This window comes from Pagrus major, chromosome 7 (assembly GCF_040436345.1).
Source record: "Pagrus major chromosome 7, Pma_NU_1.0".
Classification (NCBI taxonomy): domain Eukaryota; kingdom Metazoa; phylum Chordata; class Actinopteri; order Spariformes; family Sparidae; genus Pagrus; species Pagrus major.
Window position 1 is genome coordinate 7,466,249 of NC_133221.1, and position 21,699 is coordinate 7,487,947.

The 21,699-nt window shown below is 38.4% G+C and overlaps 2 protein-coding genes across 3 annotated transcripts; both read right to left on the reverse strand.

Annotated features, from left to right (window-relative positions):
* Window positions 1-201: 201 nt before the first annotated feature.
* On the reverse strand, window positions 202-12,491 carry slc13a3 (solute carrier family 13 member 3). Of its 2 annotated transcripts, none has more exons than XM_073471158.1 (13): window positions 12,201-12,491; window positions 10,396-10,661; window positions 9,574-9,752; window positions 8,664-8,730; window positions 7,621-7,800; window positions 7,419-7,544; window positions 7,071-7,163; window positions 6,873-6,977; window positions 6,644-6,741; window positions 5,268-5,380; window positions 4,224-4,385; window positions 1,631-1,768; window positions 202-1,544 (listed from the first exon to the last, which is right to left on the reverse strand). In XM_073471158.1, the coding sequence occupies exons 1-13, from the start codon at window positions 12,306-12,308 to the stop codon at window positions 1,362-1,364; spliced, it is 1,818 nt and encodes a 605-aa protein (XP_073327259.1). In that variant the 5' UTR covers window positions 12,309-12,491; the 3' UTR covers window positions 202-1,361. The 2 variants fall into 2 exon arrangements, with proteins under 2 accessions (XP_073327259.1, XP_073327260.1); XM_073471159.1 differs by having other exon boundaries at window positions 1,272-1,544; window positions 10,396-10,609; window positions 12,201-12,273.
* A 1,708-nt stretch (window positions 12,492-14,199) lies between these two features.
* LOC141000088 (uncharacterized) lies at window positions 14,200-20,590 on the reverse strand. Its single transcript, XM_073470718.1, has 5 exons — window positions 20,521-20,590; window positions 20,209-20,337; window positions 19,861-20,086; window positions 18,023-18,174; window positions 14,200-14,685 (listed from the first exon to the last, which is right to left on the reverse strand). The coding sequence occupies exons 1-5, from the start codon at window positions 20,545-20,547 to the stop codon at window positions 14,623-14,625; spliced, it is 597 nt and encodes a 198-aa protein (XP_073326819.1). The 5' UTR covers window positions 20,548-20,590; the 3' UTR covers window positions 14,200-14,622.
* Window positions 20,591-21,699: the final 1,109 nt, after the last annotated feature.

Below are 21,699 nucleotides of genomic sequence, written 5' to 3' on the forward strand. Positions count from 1 at the left end.
AAATATGTGTGAAACCTGCAGCAGTACAGAAACAGCTAATCAAAACCTGAGGATTGGATTTTTACATTTTGTTGCTGTTTTCTTCAAATAAAACACAATTGAACAGTTGCAAATATTCTTACAACAAGGTTCTTCTCTTAAAATTACACCTGCTGTGTGCAGTCATGCACTGAGGAAACACAGAGACCACATGCAACTATATTACATGATACAAATTCAATTTATTTTGTAACAGCAGTTATGTGAACGTAAATCATGTTGTCACAAAATGTACACATTCATCAGTGAGGATTTATAATCTAATGTACAAACGATTTAATATTTATTCATGTGCTATGGCTTCTAATCCTTCACCGTTTGATATAAGTAACATGATCTCTTTGTGATTTAAACCAAAAATATATATTTTAAATGAATTATTCACAGAGGTCTCGCTCATTCTTCCAGCAGAGGTCAGCCTAGTAGCATTAGTACAAACAGCACTCTGCAGAAGTTTATTATTAAAAAACAATAAACAAAATAAAACAAAACAAAAAAACACTGAGGTTAAATGTCTCTCCTGTCCAATCAGTTTTAAGAAGGCAGAGGTTTTTTTTTCATTAAAGTGTAACTCCACCAATTCTCCATATTAAAGTGTGTTTAAAGGACTTGGGGAGTACAACTGCATATGTGAAAAAGTAGTTTAAAGTCTTTCGTGGCTCCAGAGGAAGCTGCATGTAATCTAACTAATTTCCTCCAGTGATGTCACTCAGTGACTAAGTTTACCTTGTGGGTAACGTAGGCACCAGGTTAAAAAGGAAGAAGAATGTGCAGAATAAAAAAATTGATATCTCTGGTTCTGCTGTATTGATGAAAAATGTTTGTCAACAACCTTGTTTTTCATGACCAAGATGAGAGATGACGAGTTGAAAACAGATCTTTGTCACATAAACTATGACGAAATGTATGTTTCGAGACAGACTAAATCTAAAATAGTTGCCAAAATCAACAGGGACATCACTGGAGGCCTTTTATCAGATTAAATGCAGCTTCCTCTTGAGCCACAAAAGGTTTTAAACTACTTTTTTCAATGCAGTGGTACTCTCCAAGACCTGTGAACACACTTTAATGTGGAAAATTGGTGGGGTTACCCTTTAAAACTTTGAGTGAACACTTCACAGCATGACATCTTGACTCTTGAGAGCCTACAAAGACACTCGAGTATAATTAAATTCATCATAATAGGTAACAGATGAAGCTCCCAGAGCGTCCTGACATTGTAGTGACACAGATGTCTGAAGACAGACTCTTGTCCCTGTTTAGTGTTGAATCTATTTACAATCTTCTGATCTTTCCTCTATGCTCTTGCTGAGATTGAGCGATCAGAGCGTAGCATTCACTGACTGGACAGATGAGAAGTGCACATCAGCAAGGAGAGCAGTCTTGTTGATGGGTTGAGACCATTCTGGATTCGAGTTCAAGTCAAACATTGCAACGCCCCACGTGTTCATGGCCAGAGCGACCGAGAGGACACCCAGGATGTTCATGACGAAGCCAGTTTTCACCTGAGAAAACAAGGCAGAAAACATGAGGAGAAGTGATGAAAGGTATAAAACCTGTTTTGGTTCAAGTGCTGATGTGAGTATCCTACCATGTCTTTGACCAAGAGATGTCCTGATGCAAAGGCGATTGAGTTTGGTGGAGTGGACACTGGCAGCATGAAGGCGTACGAACATCCGATTGTTGCAGGAATCATGAAGTACAGAGGGTTCACTGACACGCGAATAGCCTGCAGAGACAAAGACAAAACAAAGAGCAGCACATTTTCAGGATGGGAAGTGAATGATTTCCCTGTGCCGGACAGCTGTATTACACAGTTTTCCACCACTACTGCAAACATATTTTACATGAATGCACATTTAAACCCACTAAACCTATTATCTTACTAAAATATCAAATAGCTATAATCCTCAGTTTGATGTAACATGATGTAGCTGTGAAGAAACTGTATTGTGTTGCCATGTTACTTATTAACATCAAATATGCTGCATAAGCTAAGAAACTACAGTCATGCTTATGGGTCTGTGTTTTCTTAGCCATGTTCACAATGACGATGCTAAAATCTTGACGTTAGGCCAATGTAATAGTTAACTTCATAGTTAGTGTGTTAGGATGCTAAAAGTATAGCTGAGGCAGATGGGACTGTTGTCCATCTCACTGTCTGCACAAATTGTCATGGGAATCTATCCAATAGTTGAATAAACATTTAACTCAAGGCCACAAATGTGAACTTTATAGTAACACTAGAGGCAGGGAATGACTTAAAACAGGAGTCTTCAACGGTATTCAACATTTTTAGCACAACCCTTCCAGCAGCACGCTAAAATGATCAGAATGACAACGCAAAATCTTGACGTTAAGCCGGTGTAATATTAAACATCCTAGTTAAGTGTGTTAGGATACTAAAACTACAGCTGAAGCTGATGGGACTGTCATTAGTTGTGTGTGCAATATTGTGCAATATTCTTCTGTTCTTGTTCTTGCATTTATTTATTATGTTAACGATTGTCAGTTATTACGCATTGTATTATAACTAATTCAATATCTACACTGTAGTTCGTGTATTACAAGGCACATATCTTTAAAATATAACCCAAAATAAAATGATGAACCTAAAAATTTGCATAATTTGTCTCCTTTAAGTCTTTAGATTTCATCCTCTGAGGACCATGAATGTCTGTACAACATTTAATGGCAGTCCATTCAATAGCTGTTGAGATATTTCAGTCTGAGCCACATAACCAGCTTTAATTGAACTCGGTTAACATTTTTCATCAGACTCCGTTTGATAAAAAAGTAGTGCCAATGAAATCTTTTCAAATATTGTTTTTTTTCTTCATTTTTTGTAATATGGCCCTATTAAGATTAATTGTAGGTATGGTTCGGTGAGTTCAGTGAGACAAGACACTAAACCTCACATACATCCTGTAAACTATTCTCCTCCTATTCGTGCAGTATAGGCACCACTGCAAAGTACAACAGCCCCTGATAATGATTACTGACAACAACAGTTAATGTCCAACAGGCTACAGACATTAAGGCATCTATTGCAATAGTTTAACAAGCCTCCTGATCCTTTGACTAACAGAAAGGACGAGGTTGTCAGCAAAACCTGGTACCTGTCCAGTTAATGAGTGGAACTGAGTCTCCCAGTATGTCTACCAGGCTATCATGGCTACATGAAACCTTAAGTGCAATGTAAGGAATATTATATTTCCTACCACACTTATGCAGATGACACACAACTCTACATAACATTGTCACCACATGACTACAGTCCATTAAATCTGCTGAATAAGTGCACCAAACAAATCAGTGAGTGGAAGTGCCAGAATTTTCTAAAACTCAACACTAAAGAAATGTAATAATTGTTTTCGCACTCAAACAAGAAAGATACAAAAAAAAAAAAAAAGCCATGAATCTTGGTGTAGTTATGGACTCGGACCTGAATTTGTGACCTTACAGCCAAATTACAAAATCAGCCAACAAACGACCTTGAAAACACAGCAAGAATTAATTATTTCTGTCCAAACAAGATACAGAGAAATGTGTTCATGCATTTGTTTTCAGCAGGCAAGACAATTGTAATGGTGTCTTCACGGGTCTTAATGAAAAAATCAATCAGACAGCTGCAGCTGGTCCAGAATGCTGCTGCCAGAGTCTAATGTTTTCAATGCTTCCACAGATCATTATGAAGTAAATGTTGATTACACAATGTAATGGATATAGAATAATGAAACCATCAGCGTTTAATTGGGTTCTCTATAAACCTCACTATCACTGTACAATTTTGTCTGCTACAAGACACGCAGTCAACCGTGAAAAGGAAGGTTAGCTGTTGTTATTTGCGACTCTGAGGAAAGCAGAAATGTCCAATTTTACAAAAACAGTATACAGTAACTAACAAAGGCAACTTCTTTGATGCCTGTGGAGAAAGGTACCAGACTCCCTTAAAAAAATGCTCAATTTTGTGAGCTGTTGTGTAAGGAGAAACTGTATAAACTTTGTAAAATGATGTCAACAACAAATTCTTAACTATTTGGGCCTTCTTGTGAATTCAGCATATGTTATACATGAAGATATTACGTTCTTTGTGTTAAAAATGTTGTATTGGTCCGTTCCAGTGATGTTTGTTTAATAAATGTGTACAGGCTCTAAATCTCTAAACTGATCACCAGTCTTACCAGTTCAGCAATGATCGGTAAAAAGATGATAATTGTGGCAGTGTTGCTGGCGAACTCAGTGAAACCAGCCAGGAAAGCAGTGATCAACATCACAGCTGCAGCAGGAGGGACCTCGGCCAAAGGCTGGAGGTGGCCTCCGATCCAGGAGGCGAGCCCAGACTCCTGCCAAATGCCACAAGATCGGGGTCAAGGGGTCAGAGATCGAATTACAACATAATAAAGCAAAGTAAAGAACAGGACCAAACAGAGCCGAGCAGCACAGAGCCAACAGGAGAGAGGAGACATGCATTTACTACGCAGCCATGACAATTTATGACACGTTAACTTTTACAGTTCAGAGTCACGAGTCTTACATTCAGCTGGAAGGAACCTTGAGCAAACAAACAAAATCTTAAAGGAATACATCGACTTTTTGTGATGCTTATTCACCTTCTTGCCAAGAGTAAAGTGGGAAGATTAATACAGTAAAGTATAGTAATATATTTAAAAAACTACTTTAAATATAATGCTACAGTTAGCAGCTCATTAGCTAAGCAAGGGGAAGCAACTAGCCTAGCTCTGTCCAATGTTAGTAAAATGTTCAGAGCAGCACCTTTGTAATCAAAAATGAACACAATATATCTGTTTTTTTCTTAACCTAAACAAAAACCAAAGTATAAACACTCCAGGAAGTCACTGCACCCCGCCAAGAAATAGTCCCTCATGTACTCTTCATAAAACCACAACTTTTCATTTTTACAGCTCTGTTTTTGTACGGCATAAACAAATAAGATGTAATAGACTTATTTGGAAAGAGCTAGGCTAGCTGTTTCCCCTTGTTTCCAGTATATATGCTATGCTAAGCTAAGCTAATCGTCTGCTGACTGTAGCTTCATATTCATCATACAAACATGAGAGTGGTATTGATCTTCTCATCTGACTTTCAACAAGGAAGTGAATACGTGCATTTCCCACTACTGCTTAAAAAGGCATGAGAGAACATAAGAACAAGATTATGTAAGTTGAACTGTAATTACACTGCACGGTATGTACCAACATGTTTACCTCACAAGCTTTAGCCATAGCAAAGCCGCCTCCGAGCAGCAGGATGATATTCCAGGGAACAGATTCCTGAGCTTTCTTCCATGATAGGAGAGGGACATAAGGGGTATTTGAAGCTGAGGAAAAACATGGAGAAAAACACTTGATAAAGAACTTCTATTTAATATTTTGATATTAAATGTGATAAAATATGATTTAATATAAAGCTGTGATGTGCCTGCATTGATTTATCAAACTTAGGAAATATTCAGGATATGTCGTGTTTTATAAACACAATGTTTTCTACAACAGCACTGCTGTCCACTGATATATATATAATTCAAATACACTTATTAAGTGGTAGTTAAAAACTGCACTTTAGTAAAAACAATGTTTTGTTTACTTCCTGCACATAAAGTGGATGCATTTCACAGCACCAAGAACTTTAATTAATTCAACAGAATAACAGAAATATGACCAAGAACTCAAAACAGACATGGAGGCGCAATCACAATATTTTTAAGAAGTCTTTTAGTCGAAGTTCAATCGGCATTTAAAGAAAAGAACTAAGCCACAAATGGTGTATGCTTTGTTTTAAATATTTTCATTTGTTTTATGTTTTTTTGTTTTTTTTACTTAAACAGGCAGATAGGAAAACTCAAAAAAGGCCTGTCAGTGTCTCGTATCTGCAAAGAAGAGGGTAAAGAATATGTGTAGTTTTCTACCTCTGGTTTAAACATTAAAGATTTTGTCTCTCCGTATTTGTACTTTATCCTCCTATTCTGATGTTTTGGTGAGATAAACTGTTTCTTCCGTGCTAAAAATTTGACCTACAATGAGAGGGACAAATGAACCCCACGATTTATTTTGGCTTGCGTGCCGTGGTTTATTTGACCAGCTGAACATAATATACACAATCACACAGTGTGTCTCCAAAATACACACGAAACACGTTCACGCACACACGCACAAAATAAAAAGTCCAAAGTGTGACAACATAGTCTTAGGAGATTATTCTAATCACAGAAACAGAGAAACTGTAGTTTCAGCTTTAGACAGGAAATTTGCTCAGACTCTCTAATCTGCATTATTAACATTCCTCAGCATATTTTCAGCTTTCTGCAGTAGCTGTGTGAAAGAGACAGACTGAATGTCTCTGAATCTTTTATTAACTACTGACCTCTGTCCTGATGGACTGCACAAGCTGCAAACGTCCACTTTACAGCGCTTTGATAGATGATACTCTCACTTTGTTCTTTGTTACAGTGCTTTGTTTGACACAAATCTAATCAGACGTGTTTATTCATTCCCTGAGTTAATTAATATTATCACAGTCATTCAAATAGATAGATTAGATTAGATACAAATCTGAGTTTTATGAGTAGTGTTAGCTCACTGACCTTTAGGGTCAAACCACCAGCTCAGAGAAGGTTTCTGCGAGGGGAAGAAGAACAACATGGACACAATGATCACACCGGTGACAGCATCTGAGACGTACCTGTAGAACGACAGGAGGAGGAAAATAATTAACAGAGATGGGTAAAAGACAGGCGTCTCAATGTTTAGCATCTTTGACAGGAAGAGGTGTTCTAACTACTTTATGTTTTCACCGAGTGTGCCCTTTCTTACCCTTTTTTAAAAAACACAGACCAGCCAGTGAAAAATTTGGGATCGCGTGTGAACAGGAGAATGGCAAAGAGTAAAAAAAAGAAAGAGATCGCTCCCTCTGCAAAACTGAAATTGAGCATGGAAAGTAGAAGTCAGTAAATTCTGTGATTAAAATGCACTCATTCACCCTGCATTGCATGAGATTTGCAGAGTCCTCACTTTATGGGGCCTAGTTTTCTGTAATCGTCCTCTATTAGAGCCTGTGCTCTGGCTTCTGCCTCAGCTCTTTGGTCGATTTTCTTGAAGCACAATCTGCACGAAATAAAAACACACACTGTGATATATTTTAAGAAGGGGGAGTGGGAGAAGAACATTATTCCATATTTACAGAGAGAAACAACAATAGTAATTCTGATTGAACAGCTAGCAGTGTTTTCCCTCATATGAAAATGAAACCATCAAGACTTTTGACCTTTATTGTCTCTGCAGGGTGATGCAGCTGGAAATGGTAAAGATATCAGTACAAATATCAACGATAAAAAAATTCTTAATCTGTCACCATATTACCGTGTATTCAATCCCCCGTAGAGATATGAGATCCAAAGCCATCCAAAGAACAGGAAGATAAGCATGAGCGGGAAAGCAAACGCAAACCAAGACCCAAAATTGATGAGGTCACAGTCTGGAAAGTGGCTGTGAAGCAAAGAAATTGTTATCTAATTGCTTGTTTTAATGATGCAAAGTTTTCACTGCACGAATAAAAAGTTACCTCTTCAGCTGTCCAATCAGGATGAGGTTGGGCGTGGTGCCTGTCAGCGTGGCGGTGCCTCCGATACTGGCTGCATAAGGGATACAGATCAGGAATCCTTTCCACACCTTCAGCTGATACTGTGACTCCGACTGGATCTCCTCAGATGTCATCATGTCACTTTGCTCCATCTTATCCGTCCTTTTGAGGTTTTAAGAAACATGATCACTTCAAATGAACGGTAGATACATGAACTCGGTACACGTTAGGGCCCAGACACACAAAACCAACATCAAGAGCTACCTGCGACCAAAGCCAACTGTTGCGTCACTTCACGCCACCTCAGCAAACAAACCAACGAGTTGCACTTGAACACACCACAAAGACTACAGCCGACGGCCAAATAGCTCGTCCATTCTGTGCCTGCGTGAGAGGTAATAAGTCTCAGGTCTCCATCAGAGTGATGTCTCTCACCGATTCTACTTGCTCACCGCAGATTAAAGCCAACTAGTGCCAACGCTGCAGGACACACCACAAAAAACAGTGGCAGAGGCGCTTACTGATGGCAATCCCTCTGATTTCTACCAGCTGTTTCTGTGCAAAGCTAACTGAGCCTCACATCAGTACTGTACTTTCCTTTGTAGGATGGATACAAAACTCATGGCAGGCAGTTAGCTTTGCTTAGCACAAAGACAGAAAACGGGGGGAAACAGCTAGCTGGCTCTGTCCAAAGCTAATGAAATCTGCCTACCAGCAAAGGTCAGTTCACATGTTACTGTATATCTCATCATAATTAGAAGTTTTAGTTAAACAGGAGGTTCTGTGCTATAACGTCCTAGACTGTGTTACCTTCAGACAGAGCCAAGCTGCTTTCAGCTGTTCCCAGCCTGCAGGCTGAGCTAACAGTCTCCTGGCTTTAGCTGCATACAAACATGAGACTGGTGTTGATCGTCTCATCCAACTGAGTGAGTAATCAAATGTTGAACTTCCTTTAAACCTCATCACACAATCACTGTTTAAGTTGTGAAGGATGTAAAGGATTGTGATCTCAGTGTTTTTCTCACCCATCTATTGCCAGCATCCGTTTCTCCGAGGGCACCGAGGGCAGTGAATGCAACTTTACAGACTGACCTGAAAGAAAGTGAATTCAAGAGTTTGTGTTGTGTTTCCATGTAACCATGGTGTGAAAACAAGTCTGATCAGGACTTCTGTGTTGCTCTGGACATGACTTTAAGTCCGTCACATGCAGTCCAACATTAATCACTTACTACTTGAATATTGACTAACTTTGTATTTGAGGAAAAATTGGGCAAAGTTCACAACTTAGGTTAGAAATTACAAGCTCATGAGGACCAGGTTAAATCAATATAGTATGTGGTATCACGGTGAGACACCAGGCCGTGTAATTGACCCATCCTTCCCCCGTGTCAGTGTCACGTTTTGCCCTGCAGAGAACATGTTTTCAATAATATGCAGCTAGATTTTCAAAATAAAACTTGCTTAGAAACATTTCAGGTGACTGTCGCAGGTTGGTGTTGGTGTCACAAAACTACTTAATTAGGTAAAGGCATCAGAACTACTCGGTCAGGTTTAGGAAAAGATCATGGTTCAGCAACATTATCATTCATTTGGAGTCATTTTTCAGGCCGCCCGATGAATAGAAGTCTAATATGGACTCTGTTTTTGTCTCCACCATCTCCTGAGGAAAATATCTGGTTCCTTCGCAGCTAAATGCTCCACTATGTTCACCAGCAAGTCGCTAACTTTTACTGTCTGTTTGGTGCTGGACAGGTACTGTCAACTTTAAAGTTGCAGCAAAACTAAAACAATGAGCTGAAAGATGTCAAATGTTCTATAGCAATGAGGTTAATGTAGATCAGTGCTAATTTCATCTGCTGTTAAAAAAACAAACCATAGCTTCTTTAAGTAGTTACACCGTAATTACACATGCTGTTGTCAACACGCGACACCTACCATTTATTATATCACCCTCGGGATCGTCTGGGGACTTGCACTTTTCTTTCAGGGTCTCCAGGTCTCCAAAGAGACTCTCCAGGATGGCGTTAGCAATAGGCAGCATCATGGCTGTCGTGGCAGTGTTGCTGAGCCACATGGACAGGAAGGACGAGGTCAACATCATTCCCAGTATGAGCCTAGGAAATGAATTCAATCCACCATCTTAATTAGTAACATTAAGCATTAGCATGGCCGCTGACTTTGGAGATGTTCTAGGAATAAGGAGCACTCTCACGTAACATTCAACAGTCTATCTTTTCTTGTTGTCAGTAAACCCCATGAAAAGTCCAAACCAGCGACCTGTTTCTCAGCACTTTACAACTTTCCATTCCTCCTCTGTCTTTGGCGCTCTCTTTACACAAACAGAATACCCAAATAATCAACCTTCATGGCCATTCGAGTAGAGATTTCTGATTTTATGAGGGGCACTTGAATGCACCATGACGACCCTTTCGGCATACAAAGGGGAGTAGATCTCAGAGTTTGAAACGCACACCTGAATGCAATGTTTGGGACTATTTTCAGCTGTGGATTAATACACATTAGGTGCTCTCAGTCAGTATTGTCATGAGAAAGATGGTGTATGTGAGACTGACTTAAAATAAACTGCAGTGCCTAAATACATTGTTATAAAAAGAAAATATGTGTGTTTTTAATAGTTTCTTGCACATGTTTCTTAAGACATATCACGATTTGGCTACCAGTGTTGGGCAGTAATGCATTAATGCAGAAATACATTGTTAAAAATAAGGAAAAAAATGTCCTGTAAAGTTGTCTCACCATGCAGGTTTTACTCCGACAATGGTGAGGACCTTCAGGGCAATTCTGCGATGCAGGCCCCACTCCTCGATGGACGAGGCCATCAAAAGACCGCTGAGGAAGAGAAAATTGGTTTCGAGGAAGTACTGAGGGCATATTTTCTTGGATGGAAGAATTCCAAGTGTTGGGAAGAGGCAGACCGGAAGCATCGCAGTGACGGCCAGAGGAAGGGCCTCTGTGCACCAAAACATAGCCATCAGCAACACCACATAAAGACATTTTCCCTCCTAAAAGATAAGCAACATGAGGTTATTAAAATTCAGCCAACTTCGAAAAACAAGTTAAAGATGTGACAAGAAAAACGGGGAGCAAATTAAAGGATAAATTCACACTAGAATAAAAATTCAGTCATTATCTGGTCATCCTCATGCCGATGGAAAGTCAGGGTGAAGTTTTGTAGTCCGCAAAACATTTCTAGCGACATGAGGGTGAGTAGATAATGACTTTAATGTCTTTTTTTTTTTAACTCATCCTTTCACTACATAATTGTGTTTCACAGTAGGTGATGGGTTACACAGTATGTGATACAGCATTACCTTTCAAAACATGAAATTACACTCTGAGTCAGAGGAAGAGAAAATGCATCCACGTGTCCATCTGTGTGTATAAGGTTTGTTTTTGTTTATACAAAAGCAAAATAAAAAGCATGAAGAGTGTACTGTGTCGAACACATGTAACTCTTTATACTTGCACCTTAACACCGGTTGCCAACTATCATACAACAGAAAAGAAGAAAAAGCTGCAGTAACAGTTCACTGTTAGTTGGCTAGTGTGTAGCGTGGATCTGCTGTGTGGCTGCTAATCATTGATTTACTACTGCCGTTCATGTCGAAATGACAGAGATTCACGATTACATTGACTCTCTCTCCACCTCCCTACACTCCTATAACAAATGTTATTCATCTGACAAAAAAAAGATAACACACAATAAACAAAGTTCGCAAAGATCGCGATAAAATCGTTATGATACAATAATCGCCCAGAGAAAATCTGATTTTGTGATGGGCCTAATGGCAATTTTTGTTCGATTGCTTATAAAATAAACAAATGTAAAAAAATGTTCTATTTTGGCTCTGATACAGCATGTAATCTGCAAAGTAACTAGTAACTAAAGAGTTCAAATAAATGTAGTGAAGTAATAAAGTATAGATTGAACTCCAAGACGTAGTGGAGTGTAAGTATAAAGTAGCAGAAAATGGAAATACTCAAGTTAAGCACCAGTACCTCAAAATACTTGAGTAAATGTACTCAGTTACATCCCATCACTTTCTGCCCATTTTTTTTTGATCAGTTAAAACATAGTTTAGCTTATGAAATATACCCATCACAGATCATTAGATCCCAAGCTGACCTCTTAAAGTTTACTTAAGACTCAAAAGTATTCAGATTACATTGATATATGAAGACAAAAAGCAAATTCAATACTCATTTTCTCTCCATTTGCACATGAATGATGACTCCATTATCTGAATGCTGATCAACTAATCGATTACTAGAAAAATGCTGTCAGTAGTTGCTTAGTCTACATTTTATTTGTTTAGTCACTCTTGTAAACTCAGGTGCTGTGAGATTTAAAATAATGCTGATTAAATTGATTGAACAAAGTGAGAATTATCTGATTTTAGACTCATGCCTGTGCTCTTTTCACAGATATGTCCACAGAGCCGTGTGATCAATGAGTCATTAACCTGTAATGACTCATTGAATTCATTATTCATGGGAACTATGAGAACACATGTGAAGTCATACAGTTATAAATCACTCACCTTCTCTGGCAGAGTAAACAGCAAAGGTAGGAACAGCAGAGGAGCAAGCAGGAGGACCAGTGGTTTGTAGACGGACAACAGCTTCTTGGACACAACAGATATTTTCATCTCCAGACTGAAGTTTTGCTCCGTTTAGAGAAAAAAGGGGCTCCAGACTGGCTGAGAGGAACTGGTCAGTATGCACTTTGAAGCCTCTGGCCTCTCAGGGAGAAGATTAACTACAGCTTTTGACACAGTTTAACTCCTCGCAGGGTGATGAGGGGTGGTATCCGTCTCTCAGATTTCCCAATAGCTGACCTCCCACCAGAGACAAGACGACTGAAGCATCTTAGATCTCCAAAGTTTTCTTTTTTTCCTTTTTTTTAACTTCTTTTTTTAACACCTTTGATTGCTACGATAGCCCTGAGAGGTCAAAACTGAAACTGAAGAAAACACATGCAAGTAGACAAAACACAACAAAATGACTACAAATCACTCAAGTAGGCTAATGTTTATAAAATGGGGTGTGGATCTTACCTGGGCACCTCTACCTGCAGTGAGACACACCTGAGGGAGCAGCTACTTGATTTGGTAGGTCACATTTTTAATACGAAATGTGATCGAACTTGTCTGATGGGTAAGGTAAGGCAAGGCAAGTTTATGGCACAATTCAGACACAAGGCAACTCATAGTGGCATAAAAGTTCCATTAAAAGATATTAAAATTGCATTTGAAAAACAAGCAGTAAGACATCAAGAAACAAAACATTAAAAAAAGTTAAGAAATAGGAAAGTAGGCTAAAATAGAAGAGGTTTAAAAGAGACAAGACTAGACACAGTGCATTTCAAAGCCTTGACATTGCTTCAGTGAAAGGCAGTGGCAAACAGAAAGGTCTTCAGCCTTGATTTAAAAGAGGTAAAAGTTGGAGAAGATCTGCAGTTTGTTCCAGATATGTGGCGCGTAATAACTAAACGCTGCTTCTCCATGTTTAGTTTTGACTCTAGGGACTGAAAGCAGACTGGTAGACTGATGGGTAGAGTATCATTCATGTGACCATGCTAACGGGACCTGTTAACCAAAAGGTTTTCATATATGCTGATATCGACAGCATATACGCCGATTCCGATATATATGTGATAAGCCCAATCAACCAACCAAAACATCAGTCGGGCTGTAATCAGAACCAGCAACAAGCACTCTGATTGGCCAGTATGTCTGAGGTCAGGCTTCTCAGAGCTTTAAATGCAGCAGACAAATTAATTGCTTATTTTGTCTTCAGACAATAAGGCCGTTAAATCAGTGGATTTATGCAGTTTTTTAAATGATTCATGTCTGCACTTGTCGTGTACTTTGCTCCTCTTAGTTCATTAAACCCTGTTTGAAAACGTTTAGATTTTATAGAATAAATCTTGATGAGTCGGTTTGGATTTTCTGACCGTGGTGTTGTCTCAGGATGTACCAGCAGGTGGTGATCTGTGCACATTTATTCCACACTGCACCTGCTGGACTGCTCTCAGCCAGACCTCCTGTATGATCTCAAATCAATATTTTCAAAAAGGCACTGATCCATTTATTGCATTTCCTGTATTACTCTTTTTAAGACTCCTCAGTGGTGGATGTTCACTCCTCTGTGATAACTGGTGGCTGTTACTTCAGGTTCAAAATAAAAGCGGCTGGATTTCTTTGCACCCCCAGCAGAGGAAGTCGATACAGACCACCACACTCACCTCAGACCAAACAAAAGGTCTGAAACTAATTATGAGCCTTGATATTTCAATGGTAACACAGCCACAATATATATCAGATAAAGGTTGGTTGAAACAAGGTTTATGCTGTCTGTGGTGTCATTGTTTACAGGATGGTATGATTTTCGTTGAGCACTTACTTTATAACAGGCATGACAAGTGAATGTGTGGCGAGGGGAGAAAACCACAACAAGAGAGTTGCTGAGTTTTGTCATGTAAATATATCATTTTGCATTTATCTACTGCACAAACGATAAAAAAATTTAAAATTGTTGATTTAAAATTGCAGATTTATTTTATTTTAAACTTTGTTGGTAAATGTTTGTATATCACAAGTTAAAACAATACAATATAAATTCAGTTTTCAATACAAACCACAATTCAGCTATTACAAACAACAGTGAAACTCACTACAGTGGTTTTCGTTCCTTTTGAAAAAAGCTTCCTCTTGTGTTTGTTCCTGTTTTCTGGTTGAGTTGACCTCTTTCATACTAAGATTTTTTTTTTAAAGAGCCAAAAAACAGTTTGGTTCAACGCAGTGACACATTTTTACAAACAGAGGAAACGGTATATATAAACAAAACAAAAAAACAAAAACAAGAAAAGTCCCATAAATAAAATAAAAAAAGCAAAAGTAAGATTAATCGTATTTGCAAATTTAGAGGATTTGTCTGTGTGGTACACGATCTGCTTCACAGTCACCTTCCCCACTGCTGCTGCCGCTGCCTTCTTTCAGACCTGATATGAATGGCTCGAATAACCTGAATGAACACAGAAACGGACAAAATGGCAGAGAACAAATACAATTAGTGAATTATTCAACTGCAAAGAAGCCCACCTGCTATGTCTGTAAAAGGGAAACAAAAAAAAACAACTAAGGTTGAAATGTGCTGTGAGAGGAAATGAGGACTCAGAGTAGGAGATGCTCGCCTACAGTCTGTCTACAAGCACGACCAAGTGTTAGATTCCCACACTGAGACGAACAACATCTCTCATCTAAAGATTACAATGTTTTCACACTTCAGATGTATCTTTACATCAATGACAGAAAATCCACTCCCTTGCAACTTTATTATGTACACTATCTAATGAAACCAGCCTGTGTCGCCTAAGATAGATTTTTATCAGTAATGGTGGTTGTGTAATGGTGTGTTCACCATTGAAGCAAGGCGAGTTTGACCAGGGGTGCATCGTCCGGAGAGGCAAACGAGGCAAAATTTGGGAAAAGAGGCCCCCGATGGCCAATCATATCACATTTTGCAATGACAACTATGATACCTCTTTAAAACTCCCATATAGGCACTATGAAGTGCACTGTCACCACCTCAAGATCCCCATCAGGGTGGTCCCTTCAAGGAGAGTGGGAAAATCGGTAAAAGCAGCCACTTTACCCCAGAGAAATCATCGCAAACCCTTCTCCCTTTGAAAAACAATGGATGAACTGCATTGACACCCATAGGAAACCGGTTCCCACTTGCATTACATCGATGAAGTTATGAAAAAATATGGGTTTAATGAATTTTTTGTTGGTGTAAGATTATTTTTAACATAATGGTGATCAGCGCTGGTTTGAGGGGCCCCGTGGAAATTATAGCCTTAAGCTAGCAAGCACCTTCATTCAGTGTGTGTGTGTGTGTGTATGTGTGTGTATGAGTGTGTTTGAATTCTGGTCAACTCTCGCTGAAATCAACACTCATCAGAGTTGAACATTGAGGTGGAATTTATGGTACCTTTAAGCAGGAAATTAACTGTGGTTTCCTCTTTTAAACTGACATACTTTGTCCCTTCCATCCCCCACAATCTCCTCTGTACGTCGACTTTATCGCTTTATAATAGTGTCATCAAAATTCCTCCTTTACCTCCGTCATAACTTCTGTGGCCGATAAAGGCATCAAATGAACGTAAGGTAAGGAATTCAGGATGCACCACAGTATGGAGGGTAAATTATGATCTTTAGATTCTGTTACTCTTTTCTGTATGTAACTATACAGATGACAAAAGGACTGTAGGAGTGTAAAACAAATCTGAATCATTCTCAGCCTGAAAGCATACTCCTACTGATTTACCCAGGAGTCTACCATTTTTCATTGCCCTGCTCTGATTTCCTCCCAGGGTCACAATTCTCCTTTATTTCTCTGGATTTATGACACATTTTCACCCCTTTTTCCCTCTTTAGCTATCATAAATGTTTCTGGTACTGTACAGCATGTAGTCTATTGTGCTGTAGCGCCTCTTCTTCATCAGTGTGAGAAAGTCAAACAAACAGTTTCTCATGGAAAGTTTTATCGGAAAGAGGCGTGCATTTAGTAAAATACGCAGTGTCGATTTTCTGTCAATAACAGGAGTCACACTGACGTTATTCACTGTGGAAAGGCTGACAAACAAACGGCAGTGACGTGCACAGATTCGCATGGGGGGAAAAATTTAATTAATGAATGAGGCACAACTAATGACAACTAACAACTAACTAGTTCAGAAATGCTGTTGTGGTGCATTATTCTACTAATTTCATTCTTTAAAAGCCATGCAGGAAATAAACAGTCTCTGAAACTCAAATCTCTTATAGTTTTAGCAAGAACTCATAGACCCACGCTTTGGTTTCAAATCCTCCTCCTCCTCTGGGTTTTTGAGGTTTCAAGGTTGATAAATACGTCTGTAAGTTGGACATGTGCAGGCACAGACTCATTTTCTCCATCTCTTTTGGCTTGTTTTGAGCACTTGAGATTGCACAAGGGTACTTGTCAGCTATTTTGACAAGCAAACTCAGGGCAGACCCAAGCAATAAGCAAACTAAGCAGTCACTTGGGGCCCCGGTGCATGACAGTGGTAATCATACGAAAGAAAAACGACATATTTTGTTATTATTTAATGGACTGACAAGTCAGCACCAGTTCCATTTCACCCAGTTCATTTCATGTCATTATTTAAGTTTCTATTTCATTTATTTCATATTGTTGTATATATTTTTTTTACATTTGCATTATACTTACATTTTACATACTTCACATTTATTATTCCTATGTAAGAAACAATTTATTTGTAGTTGTATGTTCTGCACTTTTGCACATTTCATATTAAAATAGTTAATAATAACTCGTTTACAGTAAATGCATTATCTGCTGGTTTATTTTGTTACTTTTCAGCTCATCAGTAAGCCATGCTAATGGTTGTGTTAGATGTACAATGGAAAAAACAATGGAGCATTGATGATATATAGTTAATGTTGGCAGTGCTGAGGTAGGCAGTGCATTTAGCAGGGGGGCCCCACATTAAATTCTGCTTAGGGCCCCATAAAGCCTTGGGCCGGCTCTGAGTACATAACTCTAACAGTACACAAAGACACAAATAGAAGTTACAAAAGTAACTAATTCTAAATTAATTTGATTCTGAAAATCATTGTGTCATGATGGTTTCCAACATGTGTATTGTAATTTCAGTATTTTATCAACATATTTGGATTTGGAAAACTTAATGCATAATGCATAAGAGAAACCCTGTTGATCATACAGATGTGGCTTCCTCTTGCAGAGTGAAAAAAAAAACCTCAGTCTCAGTTAGGATTGAAAACTTTTTGTTCCCTCTGCACCTGTCTCTTGTGGTGTCCCTCAAAGCTCCATTTTGGGCCCAATCTTGTTTTGATTACATACACTCACACAGATGTATGTTTCTATAAATGTATTTGGAAATAGCCTGTGCAGCTGTACTTCCCCTTCACACCTGGGAAAGTCCAAGGTGTTCAGTGTCAAATTAACGCACAGAAGTACAGTGGCTCTGATGGTCAAAGCGCAACAACATTTCCCAGAACACGACATTGCTGCTGCTGCTGTTGTCTTTTTACCCCGGGGCCACCGTACAGTAGACTTCATTTTGTGGACTTCAAGTGAAATACTGACTGGATATTAAGATTCTTTAATATGTATTTAAGTTTTTAAGCTTGAAACAAAAAACACAAAAAGCACAAAATGGCTCCATGCAGCTTGTCCGGCGTAATCCAAGTCGCTGGAAGCCCCGAGATACCAAACTGATTTGAAAAGAGTTGTTGTCCCCATCTATTTCAGTTGTTTAGGAGATGTTTGCAGATAAATAGAGTTTATTTACCCAAATGCTGATTAGAGATAAAACAATTTTGGCGATGCCCACTGCTACATAGCCTCCGATGCTCCACACGACTGGCAGGTCCTCGCCTTTAATTTGACAGGTTGAGCTGGATGGAGTCGTGCTCAACACTGTCGTCAGTTCAGTCACACATTCTGTATTTAAGACAAAAATAGAAGAGATAAGTGTCATGATTGAAGGGGGACTCTGGTACTTTTAAACCTGGGTCCTGTATTTACATGCTTCGGTATAAAATGACTCATTCTTAGCAAATGTTTGGAATGGGTACGGTGGATCAGCTCAGCTGGCAGCTGTGACACGGCTGCTATATAATCATTTGGGGCAACTGTGACTGTCAAAGTTATGTCTGCTAAAAGTGTGTGTTTTTGCCACTGACAGACTGAAGTTCTTGTTCTTAATGTCTGAAAATATTACAGAAATGATTCCTACAGAGATAGACCTTTCTGTCTCCTTATTGTATTGTAGGTAGCGCTAGCAATGTTAACGTTAGCTGGCCTTAGCATTGTTAATGTTTAGTGTCTAGTGTTAGCAATGCTAGCTAGTGCAAAAACTGTCAACTGCTTGAGGGGACAGATTATTTGTGAACTGGGGGCAATTTGAGGTGAATGCATAATGTTGTCAGACATTTACAGTAACAACCTCAGTCTGTCATTGGCAAAACAAGAACATTTAGAGAACGTAACTTTGACAGTCAGACTTGCCCCAAAGGATTACACAGGATGAACCCAACAGAGCATGTAAATACAGGGCTTAGCTTTAAAAAATACTGTAATTCTCTTTAAAATTATTCCCTCAAAAAGTGAAACAATTTCATAAAATTTTAACTAAAATAAAACTGTCTTTACCTGAAATAAAAATAATTTTATCATATACAGGTAACAATTGTCCGTTGGTAGTCATTTGAATAAATGGTACAATATTATGTATGGAAAATGCATCAGTACTGCAGTGGAATGGAAAATACTTTTTTGTGTTAGAGGGGAAGTATTAAGTGTGTTTCCTGCTCTTTTATGTGGCATTGTACGCTCTATGAAAATGAGGTTAAAGCAGACATATTTGGTTGAAACTGTTTTTTTTCCAAAACATTCTTGGAGTGCCTGGCAAACTATTGGGCAAAAACTGTTTATATGTTGATAAAGTTCTCAATATTGGTGCATCTTGCAAAGCTGTAACCAACCAACACAATTTTGAGCATTTGTAACGTATTTTGTAAGAAACTGTGATCTTTAAAGGTGCATTATGCAGTTTCAGGGAAGAAATCTTAATCAGAAGAGAAAGATCTTCATTGACTGATTATTTTTATGCCTAAACAAACTAAATAAATAACAAAGTCTCTGTTTTCATGACTGAACTGATCTTAAAGGACAACACAATTTCATACTGTTTTAGTTTGTTTACATACTGCGGACCCTGCCACCTTTCTCGCTTCAAACCTTATTGTCCTCTGAGAACAGCTTGTTTATTCAGTTATGGAAAACAAAACTATCTCTGAGTTTCTATTATCACCTCATTGATATTGTAAATAATAAAATTCTGAGTTTGAATTTCTTCTCCAAAACTACATAGTGCCCCTTTAAGACTGTGAGATTTGATGACATACTAACAATAATTAACTCTGTAGACTTGCATGCACCTTATCCTGCAAATCTTTCACTGCCAAAAATAATCTGTTTCATTTACAGCTTTCACAAACATCTCATCACTGCATTAGAAATCCAAAATTTAAAGATTAGATATATGAAGAAAAAAATGTCTGTATAAGATGCAACTCAGTTCAGATGCTCTAACTGAGTCAGGTATGAGTGAAACTTAAAGCTCACCATCAACGGTCAGGTTGGCTTGGAGGTTCTGATTTTGACTCCCTACATTTGCACTGATGTAACACTCGTAGGTGCCCGCGTCTTCAGGCTTCACGCTCTGGAGAAACAGACTGTATTTCTCTCCAAACCTGACCTCCAAACCTTCACCCCGAGTGAAGTTGTAGTACTGGGTGGCCTCGTCACCCTTATCTCTCCTGATAATGCCTCGTCTTTTTGGGTTGCTGAGCTGTTGAAAGTAACAACCAGAAGGTAACTTTTATGAAAGTCACTGACGGACAAGATGAAACAATTATCCTATCTTAAGTTATAGCAACATTTGTGTCTGAAAGCCTGAAATGATTATCTGACCTTGTACCATGTGACTGAGTGGAAATTCATGCTGTCAAGATCAACACCTGGACACATCAGTGGGACATCGTCGTTGCAGTTTGCACGAGTTACTGTGGGACTCTGGGTTGCGTAATGCACCAACAGCAGCTGAGATAATCAAACACAGCATCCAGAGAGCTTCAATGTTTTCTATTAGCGTACACAGCATTAACACACTGAACCACATGTTCACACACTGTTCACACAGCATAGTGGTTGAATAAATAATGAAAATATAAATTTAAAGAATAAAGAATTTCATGATTATATCTCAAATCAGACTCAACTTACCTTAATGAACAATATCTTCTGGGACATCTTTTACTCTTCACTTGTCACCTGAGCTCGTTGGAACGAGTGTGTTTATCTTCTCACTTCACCAGAAATTGAGTCAGTTCCTGTAACAGGAGCCTGTATGAAGGGTATCATTAGGAGACGATTATTTTCTGAGAGTGCCACCATGTGGTGGTTTGTGTCATTGTTGTAACTTGTAGTTTTTTATAGGAAAACAAAACGTTTGAGTTTTGGGTCACGGTGTCAACACCTGCAGCTCAGTTCAGCTCAGAGGCCTCATTTATAAAACAGACTCACGATCAACTTCAAAGATTAAAGTATGTATTTGTAAAACCTTACTTTTATCTTTAAGAAATGTCTAGACATGACAGAAGTCATAACCTTCTCATATTGAATTCATTGACACTTTATGATAAAGTTAAAGTTAATTGAACTCTAGTTAACAAAGAAATGCTTTGTAAAACATTTATCAAGCAGTTATAAACATGAGTTGCAACCTTATAATGGTCAGCTGGATCATGTTTATAGATGAACTACGCTGTATTTACTAACCTTTAACAAAGTATTAGAAAACATCAGCTGCAAAGTTATTAAAATTCCTTAATAAATGGTTTATAAAGCATTACATTGTATATTGTATTTAATTAACTATGAATTTGCCATTTATTTATGATACATTTTTGGGTGTATTTCTATTTTTGTGTGTTTAATTTTATTTTCCTTTTCGCTGTTGTAAAATAATGATGCAACAGGTGAGGAATTAATCGCCACACTATTTTGGATTAAAAACAGGAAACGATGTTCTGGAAAAGTGTCTCATTGGACAGAAATAACTGTGGCACCATTTCTTTTTTATACCTGCCCCTCCATGATCACTAAGCTGCGTGTTTGGTTTTGTTAGTCAGCCCACTATTTAGTTCACTAAATAATACACACTGCCTGGCTATAATCTCCTCTGCCATCGCCTGGATTATCTTCCAAAGAGTTTGATTTTCTCTTTTGGTTTCCTGACCAAACCCTCATATGTGATGCATTATATGAGAAGGAATCATTTGAAAACCTCTGTGATCTGAAGTACAATGCTAAATCATGTAATTGCCCATTTAACAACCCTTAAAACATCTTGTTTTTGCTGACCTCAAATGGTCAAGGTTCAAGTTGTGCTTGAAAAGAACC

Coding starts and splice junctions, on each gene's coding strand:
- slc13a3 (XM_073471158.1), bottom strand. CDS start 12,308: ATGAAAATATCTGTTGTGTCCAAGAAGCTGTTGTCCGTCTACAAACCA. Junction 6,978..7,070: donor AGAAAACTAGGCCCCATAAA/GTGAGGACTCTG, acceptor GCTCAATTTCAG/TTTTGCAGAGGGAGCGATCT. Junction 6,742..6,872: donor TCTGTGTTTTTTAAAAAAGG/GTAAGAAAGGGC, acceptor GTCGTTCTACAG/GTACGTCTCAGATGCTGTCA.
- LOC141000088 (XM_073470718.1), bottom strand. CDS start 20,547: ATGTCCCAGAAGATATTGTTCATTAAG. Junction 20,087..20,208: donor ACTCAGTCACATGGTACAAG/GTCAGATAATCA, acceptor TACTTTCAACAG/CTCAGCAACCCAAAAAGACG. Junction 18,175..19,860: donor AGCCAACCTGACCGTTGATG/GTGAGCTTTAAG, acceptor TCTTAAATACAG/AATGTGTGACTGAACTGACG.